Here is a 20,178-nt window from a genome sequence, read left to right as displayed (position 1 = left end):
TTAATATAGGGGCCTATGGAAGCTCTTCAGATGCTTTCATCTTCAGGACTTCCAGAATGGGTGAACGGCCTCAGTCCAATCAGCTCGCCTTTCCAGAACTGAGACAGTTGCCTGGATCTACTGGACCTTCAGCCCCATTCGTCATCGTGGCAGATAAAGGTTTTGGACTTTTCCCCCATGTGTTGCGGCCATTCCCCCGACATGGTTTGGATGACCAGAGGCACATTTTTAATTACCAGCTCACCCGAGACGGTATGTGGAGTGTGCCTTCGGGAATCTGAAAAGCAATTGACGGGTATTCCAGAGCCCTCTTCAAATGGATCCACAGAACGTCATGCTGGTTATCCAAGCCAGCGTCATTCTCCACAATTTCTTCAGGATTCATAAGTCTTCACTTGACATTAACCTGGACCGGTTTCCTCCAAATTCTACCATCCCTGGGGTCAACACCCTGCGTGGAAGAACCGGAGCAGCTGGACTGTTGACTCTGGAGTTCTATGCAGACTTTGTGTCTTCTGCTGGGGCGGTTCCTTGGTATATGGATGCTATCCACAGCGGTAGATGGTTGGATATGGACATTTGTCATTCATTTGTTGGTTCTGGACTGTTTATCTAGTGAGTTGTTAATGGTTTTTAGTTAGGGACTCACAAGACAATGAGAAACCCTGACGTGGGATGCGAGCTTATGTATTTCTGCCAAAATATCTTTCTTTTTTTTTGTAATGGATAAAGGTATTGTGTGCAGAAATACATATGTGATATTACAACTTTTGTTTAAATTAAATTGGGAACACAATAGGCTGAGTTCACACAGGGCGGATGCGCTGCATAGAAGCATACAGCGTATCTGCCATGTATGCCGCAGGTACTACCGTGTGAAAAACCACACCAAACTGTGGTGCAGTTTTTGTGCCCAGAATGTCCGATGCGGAAAACTGCAGCACTGCTAGCAAGCCGGCCTCCTGGGATGACGTTCAATTGCATGCGACCATTGCTACAGCCTGTGATTGGCTGCAGCAGTCACATGGGATGAAAATAAATCCCAGGAGGACAGCCTGGAGTAAGAATGGCAGACTTCTGGATAGTGTATTTTTATTTTTTTCTGAAATGTGTTTTTTTGTTGCGGAATTGCTTTGATTAGGCTGCAGACAACGCAAAGACTGCTATTTGTTGTGGGTTTTTCATCACCATTGAATTCAATGTGGAAAACATGCAACAAATAAGCAGTGTTTACGCAAATACAATTGACATGCTGCGGAATGAAATTCCGCAATGCATGACCATTTGTGTGTGCTTTTTTCACGCAGTATTTATGCAGCGTGTGGATGTGATTTGTTTACATCTCATCCACTTTGCTGATACTGTTGGTTTTACACAACTAATTCAGTTGGGCAAAATCTGCAGTATTCACGCAACGTGTGAACATACCCTGAAAAAAGCACAAAGACTTTTTTTTTAAATTGTGTAAAACAATAAAAGATGCTGAAATCACCTGCTGAATAAAATGCACGCACACTGCAAAATGCATTGTTGAAATAAAAAAATGACTATATAGTGTAATGTTCAAGTCTATATACATTACGCATACAGTACACATAACCATACATTCCACATAAAACGCATGTACCCTTACAGTACACATATAGCACACATAGCCATACCTTCGACATAAAGCTAATGTGCCTATTTATTACACATAAATAGACAAACACATACAAACAAAAAAAGACAAATATATTTTTTTTCTAATACAGAATATTTGTTATAATAAAAAATAAAAAAATATATGTGTACATAAAGATAACAATAAATTACAAGTGTACAAAGTCCACAGACGAAGCGCCAGGAACATTACCGTCTGGAGGTGCCCCTCCCTGCCCTTGATGGTAGTGACCAGCGGAGTAGTGGCTGGGGGCATTATACATGCCATGATCCTGGGAAAATAGTGGCTGGGAGGATGGCTGATAATGTAGTTGTCTTTCACAGGGCATTCGTTTCAAATGCATGGCAACATTTCATCTGAAGCTGTCCTCCACGCTGTCCTTACTTCCTTTTTGAAGATGGGCCAGCACCTGGGAATCAATCGAAGCCCGAGTATCTTCTTGATGCTGTTTTCATTTACGGCCTTGTACTCTGGTCGTTGCCATGTCAACCGCTTCTACTGCTTCTTGCTCTGGTGTTGCATCTTTTATTCCCGCAGATGGAGACATCCGAGTCTTCATCCTGAAGGTTATCTCTTGATCTAAGATTGCAAACATAAATTTTTAAATTTAAAAAGCAAAAAAAAAAAGTAAATACACACTCGCATCACACCTAGCGGCATCACATTTTTTGACGGATGGAGCTATGCTATGTCCCACAGGTATCTGGGGGACATAACATATCCTCATGCATGAAAAATAAACACTACCAGCATACCTAGCAACATCACTTTTGGTGACGAATGGTGGTATGCTATGTCTGTCCTTCATGTATCTGGGGGACATACGGATGTAGCCAAGTTTATCTTGACTGATATCTTGCTGCAGCGTGATATCAAACAACAAAAGCCATTGAAAATCTATTTAAAAAGTCAATTTAAAGTTTCATTCTACTGTGTTTTTAATGCATTAAAAGTCAATATAAAGATGGCTACATCTGTAGCAAACATTTTAAAATTGTTTTAAAAAATGACAATATGATATACTTACGGCCCAATCTCCATCACATAGCTAAAAAAAACACAGTTGTGTGTACATGTATGTTTTTTCTTAGATTGCCCATCCAGCTCTGGCCCTTCGACATGAGCTCCCTCTGGAACTTGTTGCGGCAGGTATTCCAACGCGACTTGCATTGGTCACTGAAAAAAAGGTAGGTTTTTTTTTTATGTTGTTAAAAATTACATATATTTTAAAAGGGGAGAAGCATTTGGGGTGCCGAATCCCATTCTTCCTGGTGCAGCAACATTACCACCTCTGTCCAGTGCTGCTCCTTCCGGATGGTGTCTTTGTAATCCTACCTTCTTTTGACCCAAATCACAGGGTGTTCTTCTATGTGGAGGATGAGGCTCTCCACCTGTGGTTTGGTGAGTCACATTTTATCACCGGCGTTTTCAAAATCACATGAGGATGTGGCCTGAAAACTGGGGAATCCACTGACATTGCATAGCAACGCTTCTGTAATTACGGACGGCTACAGATGCACATTTGTAGCCCGTCCGTAATTGCGGAAGCGCCCATAGACTTTTATGGGCGAGACCATGCAGCAATTACGGACAAAAAAAGGTATATGTTCTACCATTTCTATGGCACGGACACCTATCCTTAAATATATGGAAAGGTGTCCGTGGTCCATACAAATGAATGGGTCCGTAATTACAGATGAAATCTAGGGTCGTGTGCATGAGGCCTGATAATCATTCTGGGATTTATGCGGTCACTAAGAATAACTAAAATGGTAACAAAGTAGCGGTTCTTGATAAGATCATCTATAGATAAGGCAATGAAAATTTTAAGTGACAACATGACCTGTAGAAGGTTACTTTCACATCCAACATCCTTCTTTACAGGTGTCTTGAGAAGGGTGTTTGAGAAGGGTGCTAATTTAAACATGTTTTCTGAAAAACAAGCAGGAGGACTATGGTTGGAATATCCTATTACACCTATATTTCCTGAGCTCCCCAAAATTCACTAAAATAATTTTCCTTCTCTTTGTTCAACATTATCTCTGGCATAGGATCACTGAAGGAAATATTATGTAAATTGCTAGACAACCACATCTCCAGCCTCTACTGACACATACACCAGGATATGATAAGAACAGCAAAAAGGTCCCAAACTGGTTGCGCTCCAGGTCCTTAAAACCTGCACCATAGTATATCTATGGTGCTGGCCTTAGCTGACTGGCCGAGCGATCCTGCAGGTAAATGTTGGGTGTCGGGCAGTCAGAGACTGCCAGGGACCGTTAAGAGAAGATATGAGAGGTTTTCACCGCTTCTGTCTTGTATGGTTTCTCTTTGCAGCCCAAGTTACAATGGAAAAACATGGTGTAATAGGAAAAAAAAAACACATAAAATCCCCCAAAGTTCTTTTCTGACCTTTGAGGGACTGGACATAATAATAAAATAAAAATACATAAAATCCCCAAAGTTCCTCTCTGACCTTTGACGAACAGGCTACAATAATAAAAAAATAAAAGTAAAATAAAGCAAGAATAAATTAAATAATAAATACACATAAAATACCCACCCCCAAAAAAATTCCTCGTGCCAATCATTGTCGTAATGCTAGCCCTGACCTAATTACTCTAAAATAGACACGTAATATGTAAATCAATATACGGTAAACAATAACGATGACAAATAAAAGGTCTATTTTTAGGGTAACACTATATTATTACCAGAAAAAAATAGCTAGAATGTAAAAAAGCATATTTTATTACTATTATTTTCATACTATAAACCTAAAATAAAATAAAATAAAAACCATGACAAAAGAAACCTGCATTAATTACTCAAAAATTACTTCACTAGCCCAAAAAATAAAAAAAAGGTAGAGCCATTTAACTAACGCATGCTAAAATTGGCTAAACTTTTCTTACAGACCAAAGGAGACCTCAGTGAGCGCAACATTTTCCCCGCCTTTGGTTAACCCTTTCATGTCATGTATATGTACCCAGTTAACAATCCTTTTGTAGAAAGATATGCTGGTATGGGTGCTACATAGATGATATTTTGATAATCTGGGATAGAGATGTAGTGTCCATGCCACTTTTCCTGTCTTCTATCAATAATAAATTAGTGTAAATTTGAGGATCACTTGCAATAGGAATGACCAACCCATTTCCGTTAAAGAGCTTAAATTAGTAGGTGAACCTTCTAGTTTAAGTTTTAAAGCTTGTTCTGGTGGAGGAGCATGGCTCCAGCACTGATAGGTTGTGCCTTGCAGAGCTCCTGCTGCAGATAGCTCCAAAGCGTCTGTTTTTTTCCCAGGAGATTCTTGGCGACCCAACCTTGCTTTAGACATTTTGCTACCTCTCCTGCAGAGAAGAAGAATTAAATCCGTTGCTCCACGGAGGCTCAAAGACTTCTACAGCCCTGCCCCGGGGTCATCCAAGGATGGTATAGTAAAAATGCATCTTCCCTGAACCCATTGGCCGATGTCCCTACAGAACACTCACCTGCTGCACAGGAATATGGAGGAAAGGCTGTCCTTTTCTGCATCTCAGGGATCAAGCTCCAATGCCAGGTGCCCCCACTTCCATGCATACCTCCCCAAGCTCCAAAGGGCTTACTTCTAAAAGAAGCCTTATAGACAGCCCATTCCAAGTTCCCGTGCTCAGGGGAACAATTTCCAGGCCTGCAATTCTATCATGGTCCAGAAGGTCCGCTCACTACCAGCATTTTAAAGGACAGGTTGTTACCCCTACAAAGGGAAATGCAGTGGTTATTAGTCATATTATCCTAGCAGACTGCCTGGTGATTGTGAGAAAGTGGAAATCATCAGTTGCCCTTTCCATTTCTGAGATAATACATTCTGTATTCTATGATCAGTTATACTACTCCAGCCTCCTGGCTTCCCTGGACTGTGTCCCTGGCTATCAGACCTCCATGACCTTCTTGGCTTTTAAGCTTTGCATTCAGCTATTGGTACCATTAGTGTCACAGGTCACAGGTGTGGGAAGATGAGTACCGGTCTACCTGGTTCTAATTTGAAGTGCTGGAAATTGTCTTCTCAAAGTGACTGTATTGTGTATTTCTTAAGAAGGTGCCTTACCTATTACTGACATTGTATTCTGTACTTATTTAATTTATTAATTCTAAGCAGTAAATGCCAAAATTAAAATAAAGTTATATTTTGACTTCATGCTAACCTTGTTCTTTAGGTTGTGAGCTACAATACCAAATTTACATGGCATTGCATGTATAAGCTCAGACACTGTCTGACATGTTTCCCTCCTTTACCTTTAGGCTCGCTATAGTTCTTCCCTAGTTTTTCTTCACCCCCCCCCCTTATGGAATGTATCAATAAATGATTGTCTACATATCTGTATATTCCTTTTTTTAGAAATTTAGATAAAAATATAATTGAGTAAAAAAAAAAAAAAAGAGCTTGCTTTAAAGTAAACTTATTTGTGTCCCAGTCTGAGGAAAAAGTGGGCCTTGAACTGAGCAACAAAAATTGTTGCAAAAAAAAAAAAAAGTAACGTGAGACCTTATTACATGATAATAAGAGGAAAATAAGGGCAATAACAATAGAATTAGAAAAAAAAACATTTTCTACAGAATTTAGCAGTTAATATAGCCAAATTTATAGAAGGATTTGCCCATTTTATACAAGGATGATATTTTGGCCCAGGTACAGAATAGTGGTTGGCAGTATGTGGCTAAAAAAAATAGATTTTTAGGTGCCATTCTTTCACCAAGTTATTTTCATAACTAGAGATGAGCGAACTTATGAAAAGTTCGGTTCGGCTAGTTCGCCGAATTTCATGAAAAAGTTTGATTCGGACCGAACTAGTTCTGACCGAACCTGTAATTTCCGTGCGCCGAGCATGGTACTGTCCAGGGTGCTGAAAGAGTTAATGGGCTGCACTAACTCTTTCAGAAACCTTGACAGTACATGCTCGGCGCGCGGAAAATACAATTTTAATGTAATAAAAAAAAAATAATAATACGTTCATACTTACATTCCTCCTGTCCGGCCTCCAGCGATGACGTTTCATCCATGTCGCCGCTGCAGCCAATCACAGGCTGTAGTGGCGGTCACGCACGTCAGGATGACGTCAGAAGGCCGGCCTCCAGGGATGACGCTTCATCCCACGTGACCGCCTCTGCAGCCAATCACAGGCTGCAGCGGCCTCTGCAGCCAATCACAGGCTGCAGCGGCCTCTACAGCCAATCACAGGCTGCAGCGGCCTCTGCAGCCAATCACACGCTCCTCTCCTGAAATACTCTGTGCTGCATTAAACTCTGTGGACAGGTAAGGATCCTGTTTCTTTTAAATGCTGCTGGGGAACCCGCTCGATCCACTATATAAGGCTGCGCTACAGTGCAGCATTTAAAAGAAACAGGATCCTGACCTGTCCACAGAGTTTAAGGCAGCACAGAGTATTTCAGGAGATGAGCGTGCAGATTCAGTGCTGCTGTGAACTCTGCTCTTACCATTACGTAGCTCTCAGTCTGTTACCTCTCCTCCACTCCTGTCCTCAATAACACCTTCACATGATTGGCAAGTCACCACGTAATGGTAAGAGCAGAGTTCACAGCAGCACAGAGTATTTCAGGAGATGAGCGTGCGGATCTTGTGCGGGGTGGTGACTTGCCAATCATGTGAAGGTGTTATTGAGGACAGGAGTGGAGGAGAGGTAACAGACTGAGCTACGTAATGGTAAGAGCAGAGTTCACATGAATCCTAACCATAAAAATGTGACCACTTGGCTTAGCTATAACGGTTTACATTATTGTGTGTCCACAAGATGTCAGGTTTGTAAATATATAAATATAACACAATATTTTTCAGGTCCCGAAATTATATTTTTAGTCTAAAAAAAAATGATAATCACATTGATTGCGAAAGAAAATATGTGGTTTATACCTGTACATCTTGCAAAATGAAATGTATGAGCTGCACCATTCATAAGTTGAAAACAATTATTTCAGAACATATCGCTGACAGTATTAATGTTTTGGCTATTCCAGCTTACAAGACATCGGCTGGGCCTTAATTACAAAACTGATTTATTGTATCACTATTGATTGCTTATCATTAGAATATAATATTTATCTTTTTTTCCATTAATGTCCTTTCATTTTTTAAGTCCTGTCAATGTTTAATATTATTATAGCTTGATTGCACAGGCTCATTCTACCTGTTGTAGGTGATATTTTACCTTTGATTAAGTATACAAGTCATCTGTCTTTCAACACGTAATTGTATTGGTTGGAACTCATTTTTCACTTTTTAAATTTTAGATTTTGTAAGCCATGCATGAGAGTCGGTAAGGCTCAAAATGCATAAGCTGTCTCCTGCAGGCCGATGTGGTTTATAAAATGATGGAATAAAGTTCTAACTTTTATCTAAAATGCTTGACATCATGATCTCTTGACTGCAGTTTATCACTTGTTTTCCGACAAGCAGTCTGTGCACTTTCCTCTTACACATCAGAAGGCTGACTCACATGGATGTATCACTGCCATGTGTGAGCTGAATTAAAGAAGCACTCCGGTAAAAAATATTTTTCTTTCAATATGTAACTATTCACACAATATATACAACTCAGCTAGAATTACCTTATTTAGTTATTATTTTGTAAGCCAACAGGAAAAGTACTGGAGGGGGTGTATATCTCACTTATTTTTTAAAATGGGTAAGATAAAGCAATCCAAGAAAGCAGGGTTTTCTCAACAAACCTAGTTTGCTGAGGCTTTTGTAAAGTGTATGTTCTGTGAATGGATTTCTATTGAATGGCAGATAGGACTGATAGTGGAAAACTTCATTGCCTTTCTCGTGACGGCACTGATGTCTACACAACAGGAGGGCTTGACACTTACACACAACTGTGTGATAGCTGCCGCTGTTGTGAATTATGTTATATATACACCTCTGAGGAAACATCCAAACGAAAATGGGCTGTAGAAACGCGTTAAGTATTTATTAAAATTATATGGAGGGGATGTTAGACTTTGAATAATAGTCCGGGCAGGATTCAGTTTATTTGCTTTGTTGACTCTTGATAGGGATAGAGGACACAGGTGAGCTGTGACACGCCTTACCTGTGTCCTCTATGGATTTTTTTTTTAATATGACCTAATAAAGCTCTTTTTATACCATATATTCTACGGATGTGCTGAGGAATTTTCTTTCTTCTAATTGATGGAAAGTAGTGCTTATGCTAGAGTGCTTTATTAAAAGTTTTGCTTCCTGCAGATCGTTATTTATGAAAAACTCAAATTAAAAGATATTTGAAAGATCATATACAAATTTGCAAATGTAACAGTTAAGTAAACAAAGGATACCTGGTTTATTTGGGCTAACTACTTTCAATTTTTTTGCCCTTCAGTCATACAGATAGATTCTTAAAACACACTTTGTGCTTTGATTACAAAAGGCTGCTAAACCTCATTTGGTGTTGTTAAAGTGGTGCAGGATACTAATACTACTACTACTACTCTATCTATTATTGCTACACAATTTATTATAGAATGGTATTTATATAGTTATTAACCCATTGCCGCTGCAGCCAGTTTTGACCTACCTGACTAATTTTTCAAATCTGACATGTGTCACTTTATCTGGTAATAACTTTTACTTATTTAAGCGATTCTGAGATTATTTTGCCTTGACACATTGTACTTTATGTTAGTGGTACAATTTTGTCAATACATTCATTGTTTATTTGTGAAAAACACCAAAATGTAGATTTTTTAAAAAAAATAAGCATTTTTCTAAATTTGAATTTATTTGCTTGTACGTAAATCAGATAGTTATACCACACAAAATAGCTACTAAGTAACATTTCCCATATGTCTACTTTATGTTGGCATAATTTTTTAGAATGTCCTTTTATTCTCCTAGGGATGTTACAAGGCTTATAAATTTAGCAGAAATTTCTCATTTTTTAAAGAACATTTCCAAACCCTATTTTTTTTGGGAGCAATTTAGTTCTGAAGTGGCTTTGAGGGGACTATATATTATAAATCACCCCATATTAAAAACTGAACTCCTCAAAGTATTAAAAGAAAAACATTTTGGAAGTTTCTTAACCCTTTAGGCCAGTGGTGTTAAACCTGTGGCCCTCCAGCTGTTGCCAAACTACAACTTCCAAGCATTCCCTGGTTGCTGCAAGCATTCCCTGGTTGCTGCATGCTTTTAAGGCATGCTGGGAGTTGTGGTTTTGCAACAGCTGGAGGGCAACAGGTTTGACACGTGTGCTTTAGGCATTTAACAAGAATGAATGCAAAGCGAAGAAGACTTTTTTTTTAAATTCAATTTAAATTCTTTTTTTTCTGTAACACTGCAAATCTTAACAGAGAAACACAACTCAATATTTTTTTACCTTGATTCTGCAGTTTTTAGAAATGTCCCATATGTGGCCCGAGTGTGCTACTTGACTAAAACACAGGCTTCAGAATTGAAGGAGCACCTTGTAGATTTTGGGGCCTTCTTTCAATTAGGATGTTTTCTCAGCACCATTGTAGGTTTTCAGAGGCCTTAAAGGGCCAAAACATAAGAAACTCCCCCCCAAAAGACCCTACTTTTGAAACTACACCCCTAAAGAATTCATTTAGGGGTATAGTGAGGATTTTACGCCATAGTTTTTTTTTGCTAAAGTGCTTAGAATTTGGCCATAAAATTATAAAAATGAAGATTTTTCCAAATAAGATGTAGTTTTAGCAAAAAATGTGTACTTTTCACAAGGAAAAAAGGAAACAATGCAACCCAAGATCTGTAAAGCAATTTGTACCGAGATCGGCAATCCCCAATATGTGGTCATAAACTGCTGTTTGGGCACATGTCAGGGCTCAGAAGGGAAGGAGCGACATTTGGTTTTTGGAACACAGCTTTTGCTGGATTGGTTTCTGGATGCCATGTATTTGTCGATGAGAGACTTGGAGGCCATTGTTAGGCCTCCGGTTTCCGTAGTAACCATCTGAACCCTGCTATCGAACTGCAGGGGGGCGATTGGCTGCAAACCACTTAGATTCTGCAGTTGCTAATGAGCCCGGCATCTAAGGGGATAGATATACAGCTGACAACTGCTGGTAATGGCGCAGGTTCAGACCCCCTTGCCAACACTGCCGTATATATAGCGTGGATATTGGGAGGGGGTTAAGAAATAGATAGATGACATTGCCCAGAAAGAAAATTCTTTCTTTCTACACATGAGATCTGTTATCTGTAAAGGCTAAATTTACACGATGTCAATTTTTTACATTAGGCGTCACTGTTTGAAATGGTACCACCAAACATATTCCCAGATGTATGCAACTGTATGCTTATACAGCTGCATATGTGTATTATGGATTTGACATAGTTGTATTGAAAAGTGAAGTTGATTGCATTTTCCAATACAGTTTGGGGCTGTGGAATCTCGACGTATACTTGGCAAATACATGCCAAAAGCATACTCTTTTGACATCGGTTTGGCCACTAAAGTCTGTCAGTTAATAAATTGGGAGATTTTCTCGGCATATATGCCACCCATGCTCTGCTGAAATGAGCCTAAATGAGCAGGGCAGAAAGTCTGGAAAAGTGCAGTAATCCACAGAAGTCATAGATTCTCGCTAACAAGATAATAATATTCTGTGGAGACTTTATTGAGGTCAATTAAACTAATACTGTTAATTATGCATATTATTTGACTGAGAAACTATGTTAAGTAATTTACTATATTACATTAAATATTACATTAATTCTGATTGATTCTAACTTCAGAGAGAAGGATAAATATTAACCCTGTGGTAGTTGAACCATTTGGAGCTCATATTTCTATTAATCTTATAGATGAGGGCAGCATGGTGGCTCATTGGTTCAAATCTGATCAAGGGCAACATGGGTACTCCGGTTCCCTCCGAAAACATACTGATAAGTTAATTTGGAATATAGAGTGTAAGTCCCAATGGGGATAGGGACCAATGTTATATAGTTTGCCCCTGTCCACATGGAGTATTTTCTAGGCAGAAAAAATCTGCCTCAAAATTCCCAGTGTGAATTGGGCCTAACTTAGGTTGAAAAAAGACACATGTCCATCAATCTTTCTGAGATTAAAGGCTATGTAAACCTTTGAAGGGCATTTTTTTAAAAAAAAGGTTAGACAGTGTGTTTGGTGTAACTTTATAATTAGTTTTTATTAAAAAATAATGTAACTTTTTGAGATACAGCTGCTCTGTATTCTCTATACAGAGTAGCTGTATGTAGCACTAAATCCTGTTCCTGTCAGGTCCTGCATGTTTCTAACACACATTATGAACTTAGATGTGATAGATTACAGGTGGAACCTGCGTGTCAGAGACAAACAGGACCCGCTGACACTGAACCTGTGAGGTCCACAGGACTGACGGATTCAGGTAATAGTGAATGATACAGCTGTTCTGTATGCAGAATTTTGTCATTGTATCTGCCATTACCACTTCTTGGGGTAGGGAGCGCCATAGTTTAACTACTCTTACTGTAAATAACCCTTTCCTATATTACTGTCTGAATTGCCTTTCCTCCACATGTAATGAATGTCCCCTGGTCCTTCATACAATTCTTGGAAAAAATAAATCATGTGCCAGTTCTTTGTATTATTGGTTGTGCACTCTTCCCATCTGTCCAAGTGTAGCTGGTTACTGCCTATCCTGAGTTCATTTATACACCCAGGCCCATAAGAGAGGTGAGTCTGTTTAGATCAGGGACCAATCTGTAGAGGTTGCCTTGTCATGGCATGGCATTTTTGAATGCATATTAAACAGGGAGGTTATATACAGTATATATAAATGTCCCATCCCCAAGACAAACTCTAAACCTAATCCAGAGTTTTTCACGGCAACAATCAGTGCGTGATGTAAAAATGTATTTCTAACTGACGAAAATCTGTTTCATAGGACAGAAGTTTAGTAGAAGTAGTCATAGGGGTTTACTAAAGATCAGATGTGTGGTGTGAGTGATTGGAGTTACTTATTTGACTCTGCGATGTGGAAACCATCTAGGTCACATAGTCAACAAGCGGCTTGATTAAGATAAAATAAGACCTCCTTTATGTGAAAATCAGAGCACACACGTGTGACAGAGTTCATTTATTACAACCTGGGGTTCACAATACATAACCTCCTTGCTCCACTCCAATCCATCCTAAGCTCTGCTGTCTTTGTAACCTGCACTCTGCCCTTTTTTCTGTACTGCCTTTTCTCTCTGCCGGTCCCTTTACAAGCTACCCATTGCTCAGTAAATACATTTTAAAATACAGACAATGACGTTCTGATAAGTATTAAAAAATGTGGCTCCCTTGACTTAATTGTATTTCTGATCCTGATGGATATGGCAGTTATATGAACAAATAGTGTTTTCCCTGGAAAATAGGTGTTACCCCAGGATACTTATAGGAACAACAATCACTATTCATCCCCCGTTGGTTTGGTAACTCCTGTTCCCAGACAATATTGGTTCTAGACATGTCAGTGATGGTGTTCTAAGATTTAACACAAGTTTTCTTCTACTGTAAATGAGCCTGTACCCATAGGTCAAATATGTTGATCTGTATTATACAACTGTTTGAAGATGTATAACATCATTATTTGGTTATGTAAACTTTTATGATTTTCTATGATTGGAATTTGTTATTGTGCTGCAATGGATGATTATAAAACTAATAAACAAAGATTTGATAAAAAAATATATATATACAGACAATGACATGCAAGGCAGTCCACAATCTCTTATCTGCTCCTCTCATCATCGTCTCCAGGATTTCTCCTGTGCATCCTATTGAACTCGCTACTCCAACACATCAGACTTTTTCCCACCATTCAAACCTTCAAAAGCCACCTGAAAAGCCCCCTCTTCAGAAAAGCTTACCTGCTAGAATTACCCTCTCTTCGCTACACAACTATATGAGCAGTTTCTACAAGTCCTCATGGGCAGGGCCCTCTCTTCTGCATCGACGTTCACTCAGTAAGCTCATATCAAAGTGTTGCGATTCGAATATCTGACTTTAAAATGACACACAAACCGCCATTCTAGCTCTGATATACGAGTTGCAGCACTCGTTTGAAGTCTAAAGGACTGGTTTGAGGACTAAAGATAAGCAAATCTCTCAATTTGTTTCGATCGATCAAATCGGCAATTCGATTTGGTCTGAATAAATTTGCTGAACATCTAAAGTGTTCTGATTGCCCTGAAATCTCAAGTCTGACTTTCTGATGTCTCTAGAACTGTATCCAATCCCTTTCAAACTAATAATACCAAACCAGCATTAGTAATGTAAAAGTAACAGCAACATATATGGGTAGAGGGAGGGTTAAGCACAGTACATTTTGGGAAGACTGTCTGCAAGTCATTATGGGGAAACTCTCCCAAGATCATGTGATCCTTTTTATAATCTGTAAAATGGAAGCTGGCAGCCGCCATTTTTCCGTGATTTGTGTAACACAAACCCCATTAGAATTTTGGAATTTGCCAAATCTAAAACTTTGGGGGAAACTCAGACCAAATTCGATTCATGTAGCATCAATTCGCTCATCTGAGGCAGGGCATATTACACAAAACAGTAAACTTAATCTAACAAAAGGACTTCTGAACTAGCTTGAAATATGCATTGATCTTGCCACCACTGGCTCCCCACTAGCCCCCGAGGGATTAAGGTACCTCCTCCCGTGCATCAACACCTCATGTGTGAATCAAGTTTGAAACAGCTGGTAACTGCTGAAGGGAAAGTAAAGTGCCCTGAAGACATTGCAATTGTATTTGGCCAGTTTCACACGGGCATAATACAGGTGCATTAAGGCCACAAATCTTAGCCTGACCACGGGACCTGAACTGCCCGATCTAACAGAATCATTGGGACCTATAATGCCGTTTCACACTTGTGCGCCTTAGCAGAATGCTTACATGACAAGGGGTTGGGTAGGGGTGGGTTTGAGCAATCCTTATTTTAATATAATACTAGGGAAATTAAATTAGGCAATTTTTCTAAAGTAATCTTCAATGAAAGCTTAGGGTGAACCTATGTTTAAAGTTTACTAGTCTGTGATGCAATATGGTGTGTCATTTCAATAAATATTTGACTTACAATATTACTCTATTATTTATTATTGAATTACTGTTTTTATTTCTATTTTTTTTTCATTGTAATGTACATTTTATCTGTATTGATATTTACATTTTAACCCGCATATGGGCATAACAGTATGCCCATTTTGACCATGCCTTAATGCAAAAGTTATGCCCTGAGGATGAAGCAGACACAGAAGCTGTACCAGCGCCATCTGCACCAGGTGCCGGCTGTAATATACATATATTAGGAAAAATTATTTTTTATTGTGTAAAAGTAGTAAAACAGTTAAAAACTATATACATTTATTATTGCCGTAAGCATATAGAACCGCAGACTAAAGTAAACATGTTGTTTATACTGCACAGTTATAATAAAACACAGTGCCACAAATGCTTTTTTTTGGTCTCCTCACCTCCCCAAAAAATTGAATAAAAACTGAAAAAAAAAAAGCATGTACCCCAAAATGATACTAATAAAAACTACAGCTCGTCCCATAAAAATCAAGCCCTCACACAGCACTGTGAATGGAAAAATAAAAAGTTATGACTCTCTCACAATGCAGTGATACAAAACGACGGCCCAGACTAATTTATATGTCAAGCAGTTCTTTACCTGAAACCCCACATCATCATTTGCTAGGCCCCACAGATGAACCCCGTAGATGCAGCGGAGACAGTGATATTTTAGGGTCTTGTGCTGCATATGGGGCTAGTGAAGAAGTCAAAGATTAGGTAATACTATAGTGCAGATATTTTGACAATACCATGGGCACCCTTTAGAAGTGCTACACCTGTCCCAAAAAAACTGGCCTGTGCATTAAGGATTGGTTCAAAGCGTATGTCAATATCCATGGATAAGTAATGATATTATTTATTTACCCCATTATTATACCACCTTATTATGCGCTGATATGCTCCACTAAACTTACCTATGCCCCCACATTATAAACTGACATACCAGTAAAACACTAAACAAATGGTGCCTGGAAAACATCCTAACAAAAATCCAAAATCCACTAGGTGCTCCTTCATTTCTGAGGCATGTGTTTGAGTCCAGTAGCATACTAGGGCCACATGTGGGATATTTTTGAAAACTGTAGAATCTGTGTAATAATTATTAAGTTGTGTTTTCTTTTAACACCTGCTGTGTGACTTCAATAAATGGATTAAATTGAAAATCTGCCAGAAAAAAAATGTATTTGTAAATTTTACCTCCACTTTGCTTTAAATCCTGTGAAACACCTAAAGGGTTAACAAACTTCCTAAATGCTGTTTTGAATATGTTGAGGGGTGCAGTTTTTAAAATGGGGTGTCTCATGAGGGTTTTCTAATATATAAACCCTTCAAAGCCACTTCAAAACGTTAGTGCTGCCTAAAAAAACTGTTTTACAAATTGTTGAATATTTGAAAAACTGCTAGTAAACTTATAAGCCTTATAACATCCTGAGAAAAAAATGTATGCCTTCATAAAGAAGACAGTAAACCTTATTTATTTACTAATTTGTGTGGTATAATTATCTATTTTAAAAGTAGAGAATTTCAAATGTAGGAAAATGCAAATCTTTCAAAATGTTAGATTTTTTTTTTTATAAATAAAGAGTAAACATAATTGTATGGACACTGGCGGAAGTTACATACTTTATACAATTAAGTGAAGTGTCCATATGTCCATTATGAGATTCTTTTGTGTTAGGGTAGGAGGTCGGGGTAGGTTAGGGCTATGATTGTACAGTGGAGAGCCATGGTTGGGCGTGGGCCGGAAAAACAAACAAACAGGTGAGGGGTTGTTGGGTAACGGATCCCTTAATTAATTAATTAATTAAGGTGGGGGTAATATTGAAAAATTAAGTTGACTAGATCATGAAGGAAACAGGGCTATTTAGTTGGCTAAAAAGCCATACATTGAGGGAAGCCCATGGTTTTGGGGGCCCAAGCCCAATTTGTTGGCTCTCACCTAGGGTTTAGCTGTGTAATTTAAAGGGGGAGGTGGGTTTAGATAACGCTTGAGTTTAGTAGTTTAGTACAAAATTTTATACTGTAAAAAGAAGAAACAAAAAAAGAGTAAACACATAGACCAAAATTTACCACTAACATAAAGAAAAGTGTGTTACAAAAAAACTATCACAGAATCACTTGGATAAGTAAAACCACTCCAGAGTTATTACCACATAAAGCGGCGCATGTTCGATTTAAAAAAATGGGGCTGGACCGGAAGGCCAAAATAAGCTTGGTCCTGAAGGGTTTAAAGAGGCTCTGTCACCAGATTTTGCAACCCCCTATCTGCTATTGCAGCAGATCGGCGCTGCAATGTAGATTACAGTAACGTTTTTATTTTTAAAAAACGAGCATTTTTGGCCAAGTTATGACCATTTTTGTATTTATGCAAATTAGGCTTGCAAAAGTACAACTGGGCGTGTTTACAGTAAAAGTAAAACTGGGCGTGTATTATGTGTGTACATCGGGGCGTTTTTACTTCTTTTACTAGCTGGGCGTTAGGAATGGGAGTGTATGATGCTGACGAATCAGCATCATCCACTTCTGTTCGTTAACACCCAGCTTCTGGCAGTGCAGACACACAGCGTGTTCTCAAGAGATCACGCTGTGACGTCACTCACTTCCTGCCCCAGGTCCTGCATCGTGTCGGCCACATCGGCACCAGAGGCTACAGTTGATTCTGCAGCAGCATCAGCGTTTGCAGGTAAGTAGCTACATCGACTTACCTGCAAACGCCGATGCTGCTGCAGAATCAACTGTAGCCTCTGGTGCCGATGTGTCCTCGCTCGTCCGACACGATGCAGGACCTGGGACAGGAAGTGAGTGACGACACAGCGTGATCTCTCGAGAACACCGCTGTGTCTGCACTGCCAGAAGCTGGGCGTTCTGAAGAGAAGTGGATGATACTTCTCGTCAGAATGCCCAGCTAGTAAAAGAAGTAAAAACGCCCCGATGTAACACACATAATACACGCCCAGTTGGACTTTTACTTTAAACACGCCCAGTTGGACTTTAGCAAGCCTCATTTGCATAAATACAAGAATGGTCATAACTTGGCCAAAAATGCTCGTTTTTTAAAAATAAAAACGTTACACTTATCTACATTGCAGCGCCGATCTGCTGCAAGAGCAAATAGGGGTTGCAAAATCTGGTGACAGAGCCTCTTTAAAGACCAGGATATTAATTGTGTTTATATATTTTTGTCTTTTTATATTCTATTTACCTTTAATGAGCACTTAATACAACTGTTTACACTTGTTTAGTTATGACATTTTGATACAAACCTATTGTATCAGTAACAATGTCCAGTTTAAACATACTAGTGTAGAAACGGTAGTTTCATATATACTGTAGATGTCAAAAAAGAAAAACATTGCTTTACAAGAACACTAGATGGCTCTGTATTATCATGAATGGATCAAAAGTAGAATGCTGCAGATTAACCCACGTGTCAAACTCATTTTTCAGTACAAAATCATAGACATTTCCATTTTAACCAATAATCCAATATTCCATTTACTCTTAATTATTCAGAAAAATAAGACAAATTAAGCATTTTCTAAGACATAAATATCCTAAGACATGTAAAATTACCAAATACAATATTTATTTGAATAAAGCACAGAGTTTTTTGCCTTTGCCAAGCAGAAAATAAAACCCAGTTGATGCCCAAACACACATTTAACACGTTTTAGTATGAAATGACATAACAAACACATAGGAATTGGAAACTTATTATTATAAATATTGAAATGTTATTTAATACTTATCAATGAAACAATCCACAGACAGCATATGAAAGGAATTTGAATTGGGATAAATTCTGTACACTTGGGTATGACCTTGTGATTTGTTTCTAATTACACTTTTCGGAGACCGGACCTGATAGGAAGCAGACATGTCTATTAGTATTATGACTTCAAACCATAAGAGTGCAATGGAAGAGATACCTATTGTAAATTGTCTATGGGAAGAAAATATGAACTTCAGAAGCGCAATGACCAATATTTCAAAATTCGATTAAGCAAATCACTATGTCTGCTGTACAATAGTGACCTGTTTACATAACACTTTACAGTGCCCTTTGCATTTATTTACTACACATGGAAACCACTTTGTAGTCATTGCTTAGCGCACATAGTTACAATGTTGTGGAATCACTCAACACTTTTATCTTGAGAGTGTTAGACAAACTATTCCATCCAGATATATGACGTGATGCTAAATGCAAATAAAATGGATTTAGTTCTAAATGTAACATCAAAGTTCACCCAGATAATAGTTACTGAATGTCCAACATCTGTATGAAATGAAGAGGATCCTGCAAAGACATAAAGGCTGGAGTGTCTCAGCACTGTCGTTCAGTGAGACCAATCGTGCTATTAATTGATACATATTCAGATCTTCGTTCCTTAGTCACACACACTATGAATCAATGAAAACAATGGGACTCTAGCAGAATAAACACACAACATAAATGTCAATTAAACAACATTCAACTTGCTGTAAGCAACAAACAATCTAAAATGAATCCATCCAGTACATGGAGGCCACTTACCTAAAATATTTCCAATAAGAGCAATGATAAATACTGCAATATATCCTGCAATAAGCACCCATTCATATTCCTTGGGTTGTAAATATTCCCTCCAGACATAGCGAAGGAACTCATCATCATAATTAGAAGATGGGTTCAGAAGTGGCTCCTGGGTCACATTGACATCTTGCACAGACCAACCATCAAGTTGTGTTCCTGGCATGCTTTTCCAGTTATCAGTGTGGATCCTTTATCCGTGTTGATAAAATACATGAAGCACAGATGAATTCCTGTGGACTGCTCAACTTATACAGGTGCAAACAAAAGCATCCTTTTATAGATGTCACAATCCATTCCAGGGAAGACTTTTTAAGTGTTTCTCTAATATAAGTTAAAGGCACAATAACTTTCCCCACTAACGTTGCTGTGCACATGCCATTAATGTGATGAACATATTATCCTGTTTGCTTGTAGGAAATGAAAAGAAATAACCACAGCTGGGAGGAGAGAAGCGCATTCTCCTTTCTCTGTGTTTGAATCCATTTCACTGGCTCAAAGTGCAGGGGCTTCCACTCTCCCCTGTAGCCCATCCCCTTCCATGCCATTTAAATGTTATAGTAGCTGTAGGATGTGGTCTGTCACCTTACAGACATTGCAAAATGCCTTTAATTCTTATTCTCACTACATATTAACTGAATTGAAGCTGTTTGATGGTGTAAATGGTTACTTTTCTGCAATTCTAGCACAGGAACAGACTCTCATTATTCTCTGTTGTCTTAAGTTAAACTCCTTGATCTTTATTTAATATATTGCAAAGAAGTAGAGGAGGGGGTGATAGTATTATTTGTAACTGACAGCTCCAAGACAATGCACTGTTTCCAAGCACAGAGGTAAAAACAGAGACAAACATAGGGC

The 20,178-nt window shown here is 38.6% G+C and overlaps 1 protein-coding gene across 1 annotated transcript in view; it reads right to left on the bottom strand.

The window, feature by feature from the left end:
• Window positions 1-19,793, bottom strand: part of HCRTR2 (hypocretin receptor 2) — a 145,717-nt gene extending 125,924 nt beyond the window's left edge. The window contains exon 1 of the mRNA XM_075864134.1: window positions 19,285-19,793. Coding sequence (XP_075720249.1) covers window positions 19,285-19,486 — 202 coding nt within the window. The 5' untranslated portion in view covers window positions 19,487-19,793. The remainder of the gene's footprint in view (window positions 1-19,284) is intronic.
• Window positions 19,794-20,178: the final 385 nt, after the last annotated feature.

This window comes from Rhinoderma darwinii, chromosome 4 (genome assembly GCF_050947455.1).
Source record: "Rhinoderma darwinii isolate aRhiDar2 chromosome 4, aRhiDar2.hap1, whole genome shotgun sequence".
NCBI classification, from domain to species: Eukaryota; Metazoa; Chordata; class Amphibia; order Anura; family Rhinodermatidae; genus Rhinoderma; species Rhinoderma darwinii.
Note: the sequence above shows the minus strand (reverse complement) of the source record. Positions and strands in the feature narration are given on the sequence as shown.